The sequence below is a fragment of the Salvia hispanica genome, chromosome 1, assembly GCF_023119035.1.
Source record: "Salvia hispanica cultivar TCC Black 2014 chromosome 1, UniMelb_Shisp_WGS_1.0, whole genome shotgun sequence".
Lineage (NCBI taxonomy): Eukaryota > Viridiplantae > Streptophyta > Magnoliopsida > Lamiales > Lamiaceae > Salvia > Salvia hispanica.
In genome coordinates, this window is record NC_062965.1 from 50,205,388 (window position 1) to 50,220,892 (window position 15,505).

Sequence of the window (15,505 nt, forward strand, 5' to 3'; positions counted from 1 at the left end):
AAATATGTCGTTAGAGCTAATGGTGCATGTTTGATCGGATTTAACATGATATCAGAGTACGTTTATGCTCAAGTTGAATGCGCCGGAAGCCTCTAGGTAACATGGCATAGGTAATATGTCTAACATGGTACTAGAAGAATGTCCGTTCTCGAGCCGAATGTACCGTCCTCCCGTCCGAGGTGACAGAGCATGGTATCTCACAATTTGCCCATGCTCGAAGGTTGAACCGAACATTATAAAATATCAACATATACTATTATAGGTTATAGATAATAAATTACACTCTATTATACATCTGGAAAAATCAGCTTCTTGAATAGTTAAACCTATTGCATCCTTGAACCTAAAGCATACAATCTCATCCAATCCATGCATGATCAGATCACCAGGAATGCCAGGACGGCAGTTTGACTGCATAAGCAACAAACAAATGGATTGAAGCAAGCACCTCATCAACATCCAAAATATTCCTTTTCCCATTTTATGAAGCAAGCACCTCATCATTAACATCCAAAATATTCCTTTTCACATTTTATTAAACTATATGTTGCCGTCTAAGCATACATACTAGTCACAAGCTTTTATTAATTACAAATTCCCAAAAACTTAAGTTATAAAAGATCAAACAAAGTCCACACATACATCACACACTAAGCTGAGCCATGGAAGTACAAGCAAGACAACGATCGATCCGTGTGATCTCAGAAACAAACATGAAGGTGATGATCAACAATTTTCTTACATTGATTCTGTTTGTATATATGTTCCTAAATATATGAAATTTTTTAGGAAGAAGCAACGGATTCGACGTTGGTCACAAATGGCTGTGTGGACTATAAAGGGAGGATTGCAAGCAAACAAACCACAGGAGGATGGAAGGCCTCCCCTTTCATCATAGGTTAATTTGTTTTCTCGTTTTAATATAATCTGACCATTGGCAACGAAATCGTTTGGAAGTCAACTCAGAGTGGTGGCTAAGTAAAAGAAGTCAGTTGTGAACAACGTGGCAATGACCAACGAGTCCAAGTTTTTAATGTTGACTAGTCTTTTAAGACGAATAATTATGTTTGATTTGTAACAAAAATCAGTATCATCAATTCATCATGTAGTATGTAAATGAGAAGTTAATGAAAAATAATTGTGTTTTATTTTTCATGGTAGTGAATGAGGTTGCAGAGAGGTTAGCATTCTTTGCTGTTGCTGTAAACATGGTGGGATATCTAGTGAGAGAGATGCATCAGCCATTCCCAGATGCAGCAACTCATGTCACTGATTGGATCGGGGCTGCCTATGTTCTTACACTCTTTGGAGCTTTTCTTGCGGACGCCTATTTAGGCCGTTTCAGGACCATCATCATCTTCTCCGTCATCTATGCATTGGTGAGAATTGTATCTATTCATCCAGGTTTCTTCGATCCTCTTATCTTGATTTCTTAAATCGACGAGAGATTCATGAATATGTTGATTAGTAGACAACTTTGTTGACTTTAGTTGGTACAAATTTTATAAGTATTGTGATAAATACATCGTATTGATAAATTCTGTCTAGGAGTCTGGAATTTAAGTGGAACAGTTTGGTCTTTATTTAGAATAGTAATTTTATCTAACAGACTCTTATAGTCGGTCAAATTGAAAATTACTGAATTGGTTCATTTCACTAGGGAATGGTGCTCTTAACCCTCTCAGCAACCATAGACACTATGAGGCCGCCTCAGTGCACCCGGCGCCCCTGCGTTCCATCAACAACTAACCAAAAATTGTTCCTCTATTGCGCTCTGGCCCTCATCGCCCTAGGCACCGGGGGCATCAAGCCGTGCGTTTCCTCGTTCGGAGCTGACCAATTCGACGAATCCGACCCAAGCGAAGCCCAGAAGAAGTACGCCTTCTTCAACTGGTTCTTCTTCGCCATCAACATGGGAGCCCTCCTCGGGATCACGCTCATGGTCTACATCCAAGACGAGTTCGACTGGGCCTGGGGCTTCGGAGTCCCCACCGCGGCCATGATCACCTCCGTGGTCATCTTGGCCGCGGGTTTCATGAGGTACCGCCACCAGAAGCCCATGGGCAGCGCTTTTACTAGATTCGTTCAGGTTCTAGTGGTTGCGGTCAAAAACAACGTCAGAGGGGTTGGGGCGGTGACAGATGCAAATGACCTTTATGAGGTTAATACTAAGGAATCTGACATTTTTGGTGCAAGAAAGCTTTGTCACACCAAACAATATAAGTAAGTTTATTCAGTCGCATCAGTATTTCACTAACTTTTTCCATCCACTTTCGTTATATTTTTTAAATTCAAACTAGTATGACACGTCAGTACTATTTGTAACAGATTTTTGGACAAAGCCGCGATCATAACAGATCAAGATTTGGATGAAACAAACCGTTGGAAAATCTGCACGGTAACCCAAGTCGAAGAATTCAAATCCTTCGTCCGAATCCTCCCAATTTGGGCTTCCACCATCGCCCTAGCAATCTCCTTCGCTCAGCTCTCCACCTACTTCATCATCCAGGCCGGCACCACCGACCGAAAACTCGGCTCCCTCACGATCCCGGCGAGCTCGAGCCCCGTCTTCGCGGTCCTCAACGCCCTCCTCGTCGTCCCTCTCTACGAGAAGCTCGCGGTCCCCTACCTCCGCTGCAGGACAGGTCACCCCAGGGGCCTGACGTCCCTGCAGCGGATGGGGGCCGGCCTCTTCGTCTCGATCCTGGCGATGGCCTCAGCCGCACTGGTCGAGGCGAAGAGGAGGGGGATGGCCCCAAGCCAGAAGATCAGCATCTCCTGGCTTTTCCCCCAGTTTTTTCTAATAGGATTGGCGGAGGTTTTCACGTACGTGGGGCAGCTCGAGTTTTTCTACGACGAGGCGACGGACGGGACGAGGAGCATCAGCAGTGCGATGTTCCTGAGCGAGATCGGGATCGGGAGCTGGCTGAGCACTGCGATTGTGAAGGCGATAGCGGGGGCTACGGGCGGAGCAGAGGAGGGGTGGCTGAGGAATGATTTGAATAAGAGTAGGCTTGAGTATTTTTATTGGATTTTGGCGGGGATTAATGCGGTGAATTTTTGTGTGTATGTGTGGGTGGCGTGGCGGTATAAGGGGCGGGGCGGGGGCCGGGGCAGCGTGAGGGATGAGTCCGCGGCGGTGGAGTTGGCCGCGGAGACACGGAGTGGTGGTGGTGGTGATGGTAAGGATGAGTTTCGGAGTGTGGTTATATGAATGAAGTGTGTATTTTATTTTTTTTAGTTTGGTATATTTGTTTTCATGTTTCTTGAATTCTTTGATGTAAAATCTCAACTTCTTAAATCAATATCATTAAATTTCGATTCCAAATCATCTCAATTCACCAATTTGAATATAGAGCTAAATTAAATGTTTGATATTTCAAATAATTATAAAACCAAGCATATCTCAAACACACACTCCACACTATTGGTAGAGTTTGATACAACGTTAGTGAGACATGTGCATCGAGAAGGAAATTTTGCTATAGAGTTCTTATCACACCATGCATACAACTTCGAGAGAGGAGTGCATGTTTTTGAACAGCCGCCTACACGTCTTGCTTTGGTTATTACATGTTAGGTTATGAATTTCTTATGATAGTAGTATGTAGTCTCGTTCGGGCGTTACCCGCTTCCATTACCAAAAAAAAAAACAACATATTCATGCTAAGTCTGATCGCAAATTTGAATTGGAAATTAGACCGACAGTTTCGATTTTAGAGTTGAAATCTTTATATATGGGTTGAATTAGAATCGACATTATTGTTTGGGTGATCTGATTCTATTTTCAATATTTGGAACCGAGAGCTACCTATTTTAATTTAAAATAAAATTAAAAAAAAAAAAAAGTTAAGGATAAATTATTATGAAAATAAATATAAAATTTCAACCGTAACAAACACACACCAATCCATATTGGTTAGAACCTTCAGCCCATATAAGCCTACCAACCCAACTCAAGCAAAGCCCAACACAACTACTATTAGTAGTACTATTACTTTCCTCTTTTCAAATTGGAACTTGAATTGATAAACATGTAATCAACCTTAAATAAGATAAGTCAAATGTTACTAAATTGGTGTTGACTTTAGTAAAATATTGGTTTCCATTTGAAAATGTTTAAGGTCATACTCGACACGAATATGGTATTCAAATCTAATCTTAATTTTCTAGTATTAGATCCAAAGCTAATATGATTGAAAGTGTAACGATTAACGGATGATTTGCTCAAAAACTAACGGTTGAAAAGTCGTTAACCAAAGTTCAATGATGCAACTGCTAGGCCAAACTTTTTTATAAAAACATAAATAAAAAAATCACATCACAATAAAAACCGAAACTCCATAAATTAGATTATAAGACTATCAATTAATGATTTCCGTTATTTAGATGAAATAATTATTTTTATCTTATTTAGTACATTGCTTAAAAGGATTATTCTAATGATGATCAGATAATTCAAAATTACTTCCCAAAATGCTAGTAGTAAAAGTAAGTTTTTGGAAAAGGAAGTCCAATGCATCATTACCACCAATTAAAACATTTTTTCTTCGAAGTTATAAAATCAGAATTAAGTGTACTTAAAAACTCATTTCCAAAACGCAAAGACAGAATCTTTAAATTCAAAATCAAAATATTTCCATCAAAAAAATTCAGAAAATAAAAAGTGCTCAATTAAGGCATTGCTTTTAAGTTCAAAAATCTTTAAACAAAAGACCAATTGAACAGCAGAGAAAATGTAAATATTGAATTTAACGAGATTAAAACTTTCTTTTCCCCAATTCCTCACATCGAAAATCAACTCACTGAATTTCTTGATCACCAGTTCACCACCATTTTTTCCACCTCCCTTTTCTCTACTGTACAACCCCAAAGTTATTTCTCCCCCTCTCTAACCAAAGATTGAAATCAATCTTACTAATCTTCAAATTAAACCAAAACATTTCCTCTCCCAAAAAAAAAAGTTTTGTTTTTTTATCATTTCCCCCTTCACTGAATCCCCAAAATCTTCTTCAACCTCCGCCGATTCAATCAATCAATCAATCTTGCTAATCCCCATCCGCTTCACCACCGCATTCCTAATCGCCTCGCTCTGCATACACAATCCCTTCTCCTCCGCTCCCGCCATATAATTCCGCACCTCCTTCCTCACCATCTCCTGCATCACCGCCAAAAACTCTGCGCTGAAAAACTGCTTCTCCGCCGCAGCGGGGGCAAATTGGTGATTCTGCATAAACGCCGCCGGCACCAGTGGCGGCGGAGGAGGCGGCGGCGGCAGATTAGCCACCGGAACCGGTTTAATCGAAGGAGCCGCCACAATTTGGGGGTCAATTTCCGAAACCGATCTCAAATCAGGGCTAGGGCTCGGGCTCGGGTCGGATCCGGGTAGCGAGAGGCTAAGCGAAGTGACCGGGTCGGGTCGGGCAACAGCCCGACACATAAAATTACCCGAATCGCTGACATCCGACCCGTCCGGGCTGCCCGGGTTGAAAAAGAAGCCCGAAGCGGAAGGGTTCGAGCCCGGCCCGAGGCTGGCCGATCGCTTGAGCGGCGGCCGCGCCTCGGGGTCGAAGTCGTTGAACTCCTCCGACATGGAGACGCACTTGCGCTTGAGCGTCGAGTTCCAGTGGTTTTTGATGGCGTTGTCGGTCCGGCCCGAGAGGAGCCGGGCTATGGTGGCCCACTTGTTGCCGAACCGCGCGTGGGCGCGCACGATCGTCTCGTCCTCCTCCGGCGTGAAGGCGCGGTGCTCCACCTGCGGCGAGAGCTGGTTGCACCACCGCAGCCGGCACGATTTCCCCGATCGGCCGGGGATCGACTTGCTGATCAGCGTCCAGTTCCGCGGGCCGTGCTTCTCCACCAGCTTCTGGAGCAGCTCGTCGTCCTCCGGGCTCCACGGGCCCTTTATCCGATCCGATTCGCTTCTCGCCGCCATAGCTCGAAATTGAAATTGAAAACCCTAGATTTTAGGGATTTGATTTTGGAAAAGTGAAATCGCCTAAATTAGTGAAATTGTGAGGGTTTGGATATGGAATTGAGGGTTTATGTGTGGGTTTGAAGAGGCGGAGGAGCCTCAGTCGCCTTTAGCAGTGAGAGGAGGGCGGAGGAGAAGGGGTATATATATATAGGAGGGCGGCGGTAGGGGTGATGGGGATTACCGGGTGGGCCGGTGACGGTTACCAGCTGAAAGGGCAGTTACTAGTGTACAGCTGGCATGTGACACGCGTCGCATTTACATAAATTTTGGAGTAGAAGTATTTTTCAGTTTGAAAGCTAAAATGGTTAAATTTCCATTTTGATGAAATTATAAGTGATATGGCGGACGAAAAATTATATTACTAAATTTATTCACAAAAAATAAACTTTTCATTTTAATTTGAATCTAATTTTTTATAGATATACAAAAATGGGAAGATGAAATTATTTTATGAACATCTTAAAAAATAATTTCAAACAAAATGTTATACGTGAGTGTTAGAACTTGTATTTGCCAGATATTTGCGAAGAAATCATAATTCTGTAGTTTTAAATTACTGCACGAATTGAAATTCGATTAAAATAATACTCCTACTTTCTTGCCAGTATATATCTGACTCACTATGACTCAATTCATGTTTTAAAAATTGTAGGTGTAAAATGTTAGGGAAATGTTTGTCTCTTATTTACTCCATTTGTCACCCGTTAAATAAAGTGATTTTTGGGCACAAAAATTAAGTAGATGTAAAATAAAGTAGATGAAAGAATAGAGTTATTTTGTTTCTAGAAGAAAAAAGTTCAATTAAGATGAAATCCATTCAAAATGAATATGAATCAATTAACTTGAGATGAAAAGAGATAATTTTATAATAAATGCGGATAAAATGAGCTACTAGAACGTATGAATTACTTAATAAATACTACTATAATAAAAAAAATAAACAGATTATATACTTTAAGTTTTGTAATAAATTTTCTCAAATCAATTTTTTTTACTCTTTCCGTCCGCAATAGGAGTCTCGGTCACTTTGTGCACTAGTTTTACAAAAATAAAAATAAATAGTTAAAGTGGAGAAATGACAAAGTAAGAGAGAGAATAATGTTGAGAAGAGTCTTGTCAACATTAATCTATGTCTTACTTTACCATTTCTCCACTTTAACTATTTATTATTATTATTATTATTTTCATAAAAATAGTGCACAAAAGTGATCGGGACTCCTAATACCGGACGGAGGGAGTAACTATTAAGAAATTCACGGGGGTAAATTCATGAGTTTTTTGACTAAGTTGAATTTAAGAAAAGTATATTACGCCAAAGTTTATAATTGGGGGGAGTAATTCATTTTTATAATTTAGTCACCTACCGTTTTGGAAGTTAATACCACGATTAAGGAGAAACGGGTTGTTACGGTTATGGAATGGTTTGACTCAGCCAGACTGGCAAGCATTAACGATATTTTTAGAGAGAGAAAAGGATGATAGAGAGAGGATGGTGAGCTGGCGCAAGACGACAAAACTAGACTAGCAAACGGGGAAGAAACGGCAAAATCCAGCTGTAGACTCTGACACTCCTCAACGGCCTCCGTTAGAATGGCCACGTGTCAGTTAAGTTTATTCGAATTTAAATTATGAAGTAAAGCAACTTATTTTTTTAGTTAAGAATAACTGTATAGTCTATTTATTGGTTGGTTGATTTTTTCGGTTTTTTTATCATTAAATATTTTTGTTGAGCGTACGAGATTGATTTATTAAGTTGAATTGAATGTAATTTATGATCAGACATCTGAATGTGGAACAGTTTGTTAAATAGGCTGGTACGTTAGAAATATAAATGAGTAGTTATGTTAGTAGATTAATTATTTGATTATTTATAGTATTTGTGGTATAGGAAATGAAATATTTTAGTGATTAAAAGTTAAAATTATTATAAAACAATATATTATTATTTGATAATTAGGTAAATTTGAGAATTAGGAATTTATTTAATCATACGAGTTTAATCTTGAGGCTAATTAGGTTCTCTGTCTTTGTTATTTCTGTTTATATTAATATTAATATTAAAAAATATAATAATGTAGAATTTTTGGATATTTATTCCGATAAGTCGAGTTTAATTTGTTTTGATTTCAAATGATCCTTAAATAGAAAGTGGAAATATTGTTTTAGGCCCAAAGTGAATGTCTAGATGCATTGTATTTACTTCCTCAGTTTCATTAGAATATATACTCTTTAAATTGAGAAATTCATTTTATTCAAATAAGATGAGACTTATTCTCCTTTAGTTATACTTGATTTACCTTTTTTTTACTTCTCTCTTACTTTATTAGTTGGATAATAAAATTCGTATCCAATAAAAAATGTATACTCCCTCCGTCTGTCATTAGAAGTCCCATTTGAATTTGCCACGAGTTTAAAGAAATATAAAGGAAAGTGGGTTGGAAAAGATAGTAGAATGTGACACTTATTTTTGTATATTAATTTTATAATAAAATAAAATATGAGTAAAATGAGTTAGTGGAAAGTGAGATATACCTACCCTTTATAGTAAAAATGAACTGAGATTCCTAATGGCGAACAGACAAAAATGGTAAACCAGAACTCCTAATGACGGACGTAGTATTCTTTTGGACATGGGAGTATTTATTTGTGGTTAAATTAATTGCATCATGATTATGTATTTCAACATTTATTTGACTTATACCGTCAAAGCCGTTATTCATTCAATGCGGGTGCGTTCCTATTTTTATTCAATAAAAACCAATTCTTTTTTTTAAATGTTAATTTAATAACTAGTAATATGTAACAGTAAACTGTTTAAATAAATGAAACTATTACTCAACAAATAGTGATAATTTCATTTATTTTGATTAATCGATGATTTATATTCCATTTTTTTTGTTGATGATTGATACCAAATCATTTCAAGAAAATTATTTTTATCAACTTCTAGATAAGAATTTAATGTTTAGCCCTGCCTACGAAAATTTTAAAATGTTGTCTATTGCTTTTATTTGTTTTTAATAAAAAATGAAACCAATTGCTAATTTCACTACGCAGTGGACAACTGCACATTTTCTGTCATTATACAAAAATTGTTTGTTTCTATTTATCATTGTTGTCATCAGAGTAATTGGATATATGTGCAATTTACGTAGCTAGTACAATAGTACATAAATTGTGCATATTACCATATGACCAATCAATTAGTACAAATTTGACCTTAGTGGTTATATAAAAAATCAAAAACAAAGAAATATCCAACTTAGAATAAAAAATATATTTGCCCTTTATGAATCAGTAGCGGTAGATTAGTTAATGTGAATTATTTTGTGCTCTTCCCAATTCATACAATTTGACTACATATCAACTTTAGTCACCCTTATTTATACTCCCTTCATCCGAGAATATGAATTTCATTCTTTTTAGCACAAATTTTAAGAAATATTCAGAAAATTAGTGGAATATATGTGAGTGTAATGAGTCAGTGGATTGTTGAGTCTCTTTACTATATATACTAATAATGAACCGAAACTCGTATTCGCGAACGGACCAAAATTATAAGACGGGACTTCCATTCGCGGACAGAGAGAGCATTTAAAATAGAAAACACAATCCATCAAAAAGATAGTAACCACGAGTTTTACATAACAGATCCACAACTAAAAAAAACAACAACAAGAAGCTGCAAATGCAAAAAATACTTGCTACAAGTCTACACCTCCTAATCAAGTCAAGGGCACCCTCAATAAATAAACCAAAAATCACGAAAAACCAAGAAAAACAACAAACACAAAATCCGTCAGCAAATCAATTCAAAGGTAAGACTCACACATCCCACATGCAAAGATAAAAAGAAGCATAACCATTAAATCGCGTTCATCATTATAGTTAAGTCATCAAATCATCGGCCACTAGCTATAGAATAGGTCCTCCAATTCTCTTCCGACCATCGTATCTTCTCACTTCACCCAAATTCCCTCTCATTTGTCTTGATATATAAAAAAAAATTGGACCCCAATTTCATTTTTCTAAAAACAACTTTATTTCTAAGTACCCAAATTGACAAAGATATTACATAGAAGAGATAGCTCTATATCTACTTGTCGGAACTTCCAAACTAATGCATTCATCCAAGAAATGAAGCAATAGACCAGGCCCTTCTTCCACCTTAGTGTGAATATCTCGTTTTATTATTACAATTGTAACTAAAAGAGTAATATTGAGTGATTAATAGAAGAATAAATCATGGATGAATAAAAAATAATTCAAATGAATACGTGGCAAATTCGGTCATCTCCTATATATTTTGCGCACGAACATTTTGTTGCCTCATCACGTGACCGCTACTGATCCACACGTGTATTTTCATTTAACCCTGTGAAATTGCGGTTTCCATTTATCAATTTCCTTTCTTTTATAAATTGCATTACATGATTTTTAGTAGTATAATTTTATTGCTAGATTCTATAATTTCATCGTCTATATAAAATTGAAAATACCTGTTGAATATGAAGTCTGAAAACAAGTTCATTTGTCCACGACCATGACAATCGTATAATTTATAAGTATTTAGGATTAATTCAATTCCTATTATGAATTGGACTAGAGTTCGTACGTAAGGTATGGGACTATGGGTATTGTTTTTAAAATTGAAACTAATTATGATTTATGGGTTTGGTTTACAAATTACAATTGGTAACTTTCAGTTATCTTAATCAATTTGTTACGGATTTCACATAAATATAGATTCAGTACAAAATCGAAAAGCATGAAATTTAATTAACGGTCAATCGATAACATATCGGCTATCATTTTCGATTCAGTTATCGTTAATCAAGTTACTCATTTAATCATCACAAAGGACATCCACAGTTTAGTGCCTTTTAGTTTTAAGCAATTAATTGTGTAGGTGCTTATCTCCATTTCCTGCATTCTTATACCCTAAAAAAACTTAAATTTAAGCACATAACATTGCTCTATTATTCTTATATTATTTTTTTATTATATATTAAATTGAAGATTTATGGATATAATGAATATAATTCATTATACAACTAAAATAAAAATACAGAATTAAAATTACACATTTTATTACTCCTTTTTAGCTATTTAATAGTTATTTATTTATTTTAAATTAGTTTTACTAATAGAACTTTATTTAAACTAGTTTACTAATAGAAAATAAAAAATTAAATAAGAATTAAAAGGTGTCCACATTTTCACCCTAAAATGTTTGTCGTAAATTGTATCGACTGGGTGCTTTTGCACGCATGGACGCTAAAGTGTGCGTGTTGAGAGCAATTGCAACGCCGTGCTTAAGCGTGGGGCATACTGATCCGGATGCTCTAATAATAGATATTGTGTGACATATTAAATTCGATTACTTTAATTTACGTATTTACGGTAGTTTGTACCTTTCAATCTCTTTCTACCAAGTACCAGCCTTACTAATAAATGCTTTTCCCCTTCAAATTAAAATTATTGGTTTGATTTCATTTGCACAAGTAGAAGTATAAAATATTCTCTCTATTCTTTTGATAAGCTGCAAAGAAAAGAATAATTCCATTTATTCTCGAAAACATAGTTTATTCTTAAAAAGATTCGTATGCTGATTTTTGGACATATTTAATATATATTAAATAAATGATTCACCTGTTGTGGATGGATAGACGATGCTTCCTCGCAACTCCATTTTATTTGGAAAATTGTTTAGAGCAGCTTTGTCTTTTTTTTAATCACCAATAGATAAACTTAGATCCACATGAAGCCAATTATTTCAGAGATATCAAGTACTATAATATTTGGATCTAATAACAATTAATATAATACTACTAGATTAAGTATTCAATTATTTTGTTGCTTTATTGGGCACACAAAAACATTGTGCTCCACTTAGTTTTAATATTTTATTTGTATTTTTCTTTGTTTTTTTAATTATTCCAAACGGCCACTATAGTTAAAGTGTGTTATTTTTGGAATAAAAATCTAAGTGCAATTAATCAAGATTGTAATAGAGCATCGTTAATAGGCAAATCGAAACTACACTTTATTTTCCCCTCATCAAATTCTCAGTCTCCGAAATTACCAATAATGTAAGATATTCAATCCATCGTTAAACATGATTAACAAAAATTAAAGTGTGCTCTCAGTGCAAGAAATACCGCATACTCGTCTCTAAAAATTTGTCACAATTGGACCCGACACAAAATTTTAAGAAATTTAATAGAAAATGAATTTAAAAAATTGATAGAATGCGGTCCTGTTTTTCTATATTAGTTTTATATTAATAAAACATGAATGAAAACGAGTTAATCAAATGTGGGGTGCATTATCAACAATGGTAAAATTAAAAGGTAATCCCTCCATCCTTGAAAATTTGTCACCTATTTCCTTTTTCGTCCGTCTCTAAAAATTTATCATCTTTCACTTTTACCATTTTTGGTAATGGACCCCACATTCCACTAACGCATTCTCACTCACATTTTATTTTAAAACTAATATATAAAAATAGGACCCACATGTCACTAACTTTTTCAATCCACTTTCTATTACATTTTTTAAAATCTGTACCAGATCAAATGGTGACGAATTTTGGGAGACGGATAAATTTTGAATACAGATAAAAATAAAAATAAAAATAAATAACAAATTTTCAGAGATAGAAGAAGAAGTAGTAGCATTTATTGAAAAACCTAAAATATTAATGACACGTGTTGCCTCAACTTTTATTAATCATTAGAAAAAATGAAAACGATATACTAGGTCCTTTGTTATTTATGATGAATTTAAATTATTTAATAGTACTCCATATTTCAAACTTTAATCATCCCAAAATCAAAATCTTAACCATGCTAAAATCAAAACCTTGTCAATCCTAAATCAAAACCTGAACTACCTAGTGAAATTTAAGGTCCAAGAAATAGCAATATTATTATTATTATTATTATTATTATTATTATTATTATTATTATTATTATTTTTATTACAAAAACTGGTAGCCCTATACAAAGTGCAATATATTATTATTATTATTATTATTATTATTATTATTATTATTATTATTACAAAAACTGGTAGCCGTATACAAAGTGCAATGAAAGGATATCAATCAAAATAACATTTTTTTACAAAAAGAAAACACCATTTTTTTCCTATTAATAGTTTTTGAATATTATCATTATAGGTTAAAATAGTGACGGGGCGCCCGGACAAAGGAGACGCGCATGTTAGCAAGTGCCACGCAGGCAGGTTAGTGAAGTTCCGACAAGCTCGCAGCTCAATGATGACCCATATCCAACCACGTCATAGGTTGTTAGGCGGGCCCCAGCAAAGCCGATTTGTCGGTTTGTTGCTCTAACTAGCCTAACCGCAGCTTTGAAAATTCCTACTCTCTCTCAATTATGTCTCGGACAGCTATAACGCACTCTTCTCACCACTAATTTCAAATCCCAATAAAATTCCCCATCTCTCATTATCTCTAGATATTTTTCTCATAAAAAAATAAAATTTTAATTGTTGGGACATTTTTGTACGAGCATTTGATCATGTTATTAATGTTCATACTATATTTCCTTTTAAACTTGTAAGAATGTGCATATATTTATTTATATAAATATATTTTCATTGTTGGTTATAGTAGGCATAATTAGATACTACTCCCTCCGTCCCACTTTAGGAGTTTCGGTTGAATTCGACACGGGTATTAAAAATGTAAAGGAAAGTTGGTGAAAAAAGATTGTGGAATGTGGGTCCTACCTTTTTATATTAGTTTTATACTCCCTCCGTCCCGCGTTACTTGTACTAGTTTCTTTTTTGGGCGTCCCAAGTTATTTGCACTATTTCCTTTTTTAACAAAAGACAAAACATCTAATCACGCTTTTTTTATTCTATCATTTACTTTACCCTCTCTTATCTTTCCTACTTTTTTCATCTCTCCTATTTATTTAATATAATTTCTTAACCTCCGTGCCCAACAGTAAACGTGCAAGTAACCTGGGACGGAGGGAGTAATAAAATATGAGTGGAAAAAGGTTAGTGGAATGTGGGGCCTAATATCATTTATGAAATATTCCAACCGGGACTCCTAAAGTGGAACGGAAGGAGTAGTTTTTTCACCAGTATGTATAAGTTCTGATTTATAACTTAAGAATAAATTAGATTTATCAAAAGTGGATTATTTTGCTAATGTAATACTCCTCGTATTTCATTAGCTGACATTTTTCAATAAAAACTCCATTTGATTAATACCAAACAAAAGACATGTCTTTGTTGGGATTATCGACGACATATTAGTTTAATATTGTCTATTTTCTGTCCATTTAAATTTATTTTTGAGTTAGTTCCATAAAAATCTCAAATTAATTGGGATTTTTAACACCATTTATATACTCTTAATAATTTCAAACACTATAAATAAATAAATCTATTTTTTGTCAAATAAATTAAATTTTGATTGTACAAAATTTGCAACCTACAAATTTATAACCCAACAGTCTTATCCAAACACTATAAATTTAAGTACAATATATATACAGCAGAGAGTTCAATGATTTGCATAATATTTAAGACTAATTGTTGCTCATGATGTGCCATACAATGATTGTTTGGTTTTCGACAGTTGTTAGTAATTGATGGGAGTTTTTATGGCTCATTCAATACTAGAAAGTGACATCAAATGTCATATATTGCATATAATAGCATTCCACTAACAATCTAACAATGACTCAAAAATCGGTGGGTGATGATTTATTTCTTCCATTATAATATTTTATTCACATTATATTTATTAGTGGATGATTGTCAATCATATACATATATGAATTCAATCTTTTATGATGATGGATGGCGATATTTTATTTTGTATTTCGACGGGTACTTAGTTTGAATTGATGCTTAATTTTCGTGAATTAGTCAAAACTTTATAACTAATGGATAAAACTAGTTATAATATTTAATAAAATGGGTATGTAGAAAATACTCACTTAATAAATATTTATTGCAAAAAAAACTAGGACTTTTAATATTATATTATATATTGATTAAGTATAAATAAATATAACAAATCTTTTTATAATTTTTAATTATAAATTGTGTGCATAATTTCCCTAGGTCTAAACCTACAACCAAAATAACTGTTTAGTAGATCCAATAATAGACATTTTTCCACCTTTCACATTGGTTGGTAATGATAAAAGTTGCACCACAATTTTCAAAAGTTGAGAGTTCCCAACTAAACCTAACCTTAAAAAAGGCAAACATGTCAATATCTGTATTGGTCTAAAGACTTTGAGGATAAGAACAAGTTGAGTAATCTTAACTGTGAAGTTGTTTTTAACTTTACTCTTTCCTTGATTTCACAAAAATCACAAGGTTTGCTTTCTCTACACCATCATATTAAGAAAAAAACGTAGATAATTATAATTATAAATGAAATAAGTATAAAAATTGTTTGTCCAGTTCGATATGATTGTATCTACGTCTAGACGTGAGGCAAAACCAAAGATTTTTTGCTACATTTGTCGTGGATTG

At 34.7% G+C, this 15,505-nt stretch overlaps 2 protein-coding genes across 2 annotated transcripts; one reads left to right on the forward strand and one right to left on the reverse strand.

Annotated features, from left to right (window-relative positions):
- The first annotated feature begins 592 nt into the window (after positions 1 to 592).
- Positions 593 to 3,367, forward strand: LOC125200976 (protein NRT1/ PTR FAMILY 8.2-like). Its single transcript, XM_048098828.1, has 5 exons — positions 593 to 719; positions 790 to 898; positions 1,162 to 1,379; positions 1,661 to 2,223; positions 2,329 to 3,367. The coding sequence occupies exons 1-5, from the start codon at positions 663 to 665 to the stop codon at positions 3,212 to 3,214; spliced, it is 1,833 nt and encodes a 610-aa protein (XP_047954785.1). The 5' UTR covers positions 593 to 662; the 3' UTR covers positions 3,215 to 3,367.
- A 1,353-nt stretch (positions 3,368 to 4,720) lies between these two features.
- LOC125200978 (transcription factor MYB44-like) lies at positions 4,721 to 6,083 on the reverse strand. Its single transcript, XM_048098830.1, has one exon. It carries the CDS (start codon positions 5,933 to 5,935, stop codon positions 5,036 to 5,038), a length of 900 nt encoding a protein of 299 aa, XP_047954787.1. The 5' UTR covers positions 5,936 to 6,083; the 3' UTR covers positions 4,721 to 5,035.
- Between the last annotated feature and the right edge of the window lie 9,422 nt (positions 6,084 to 15,505).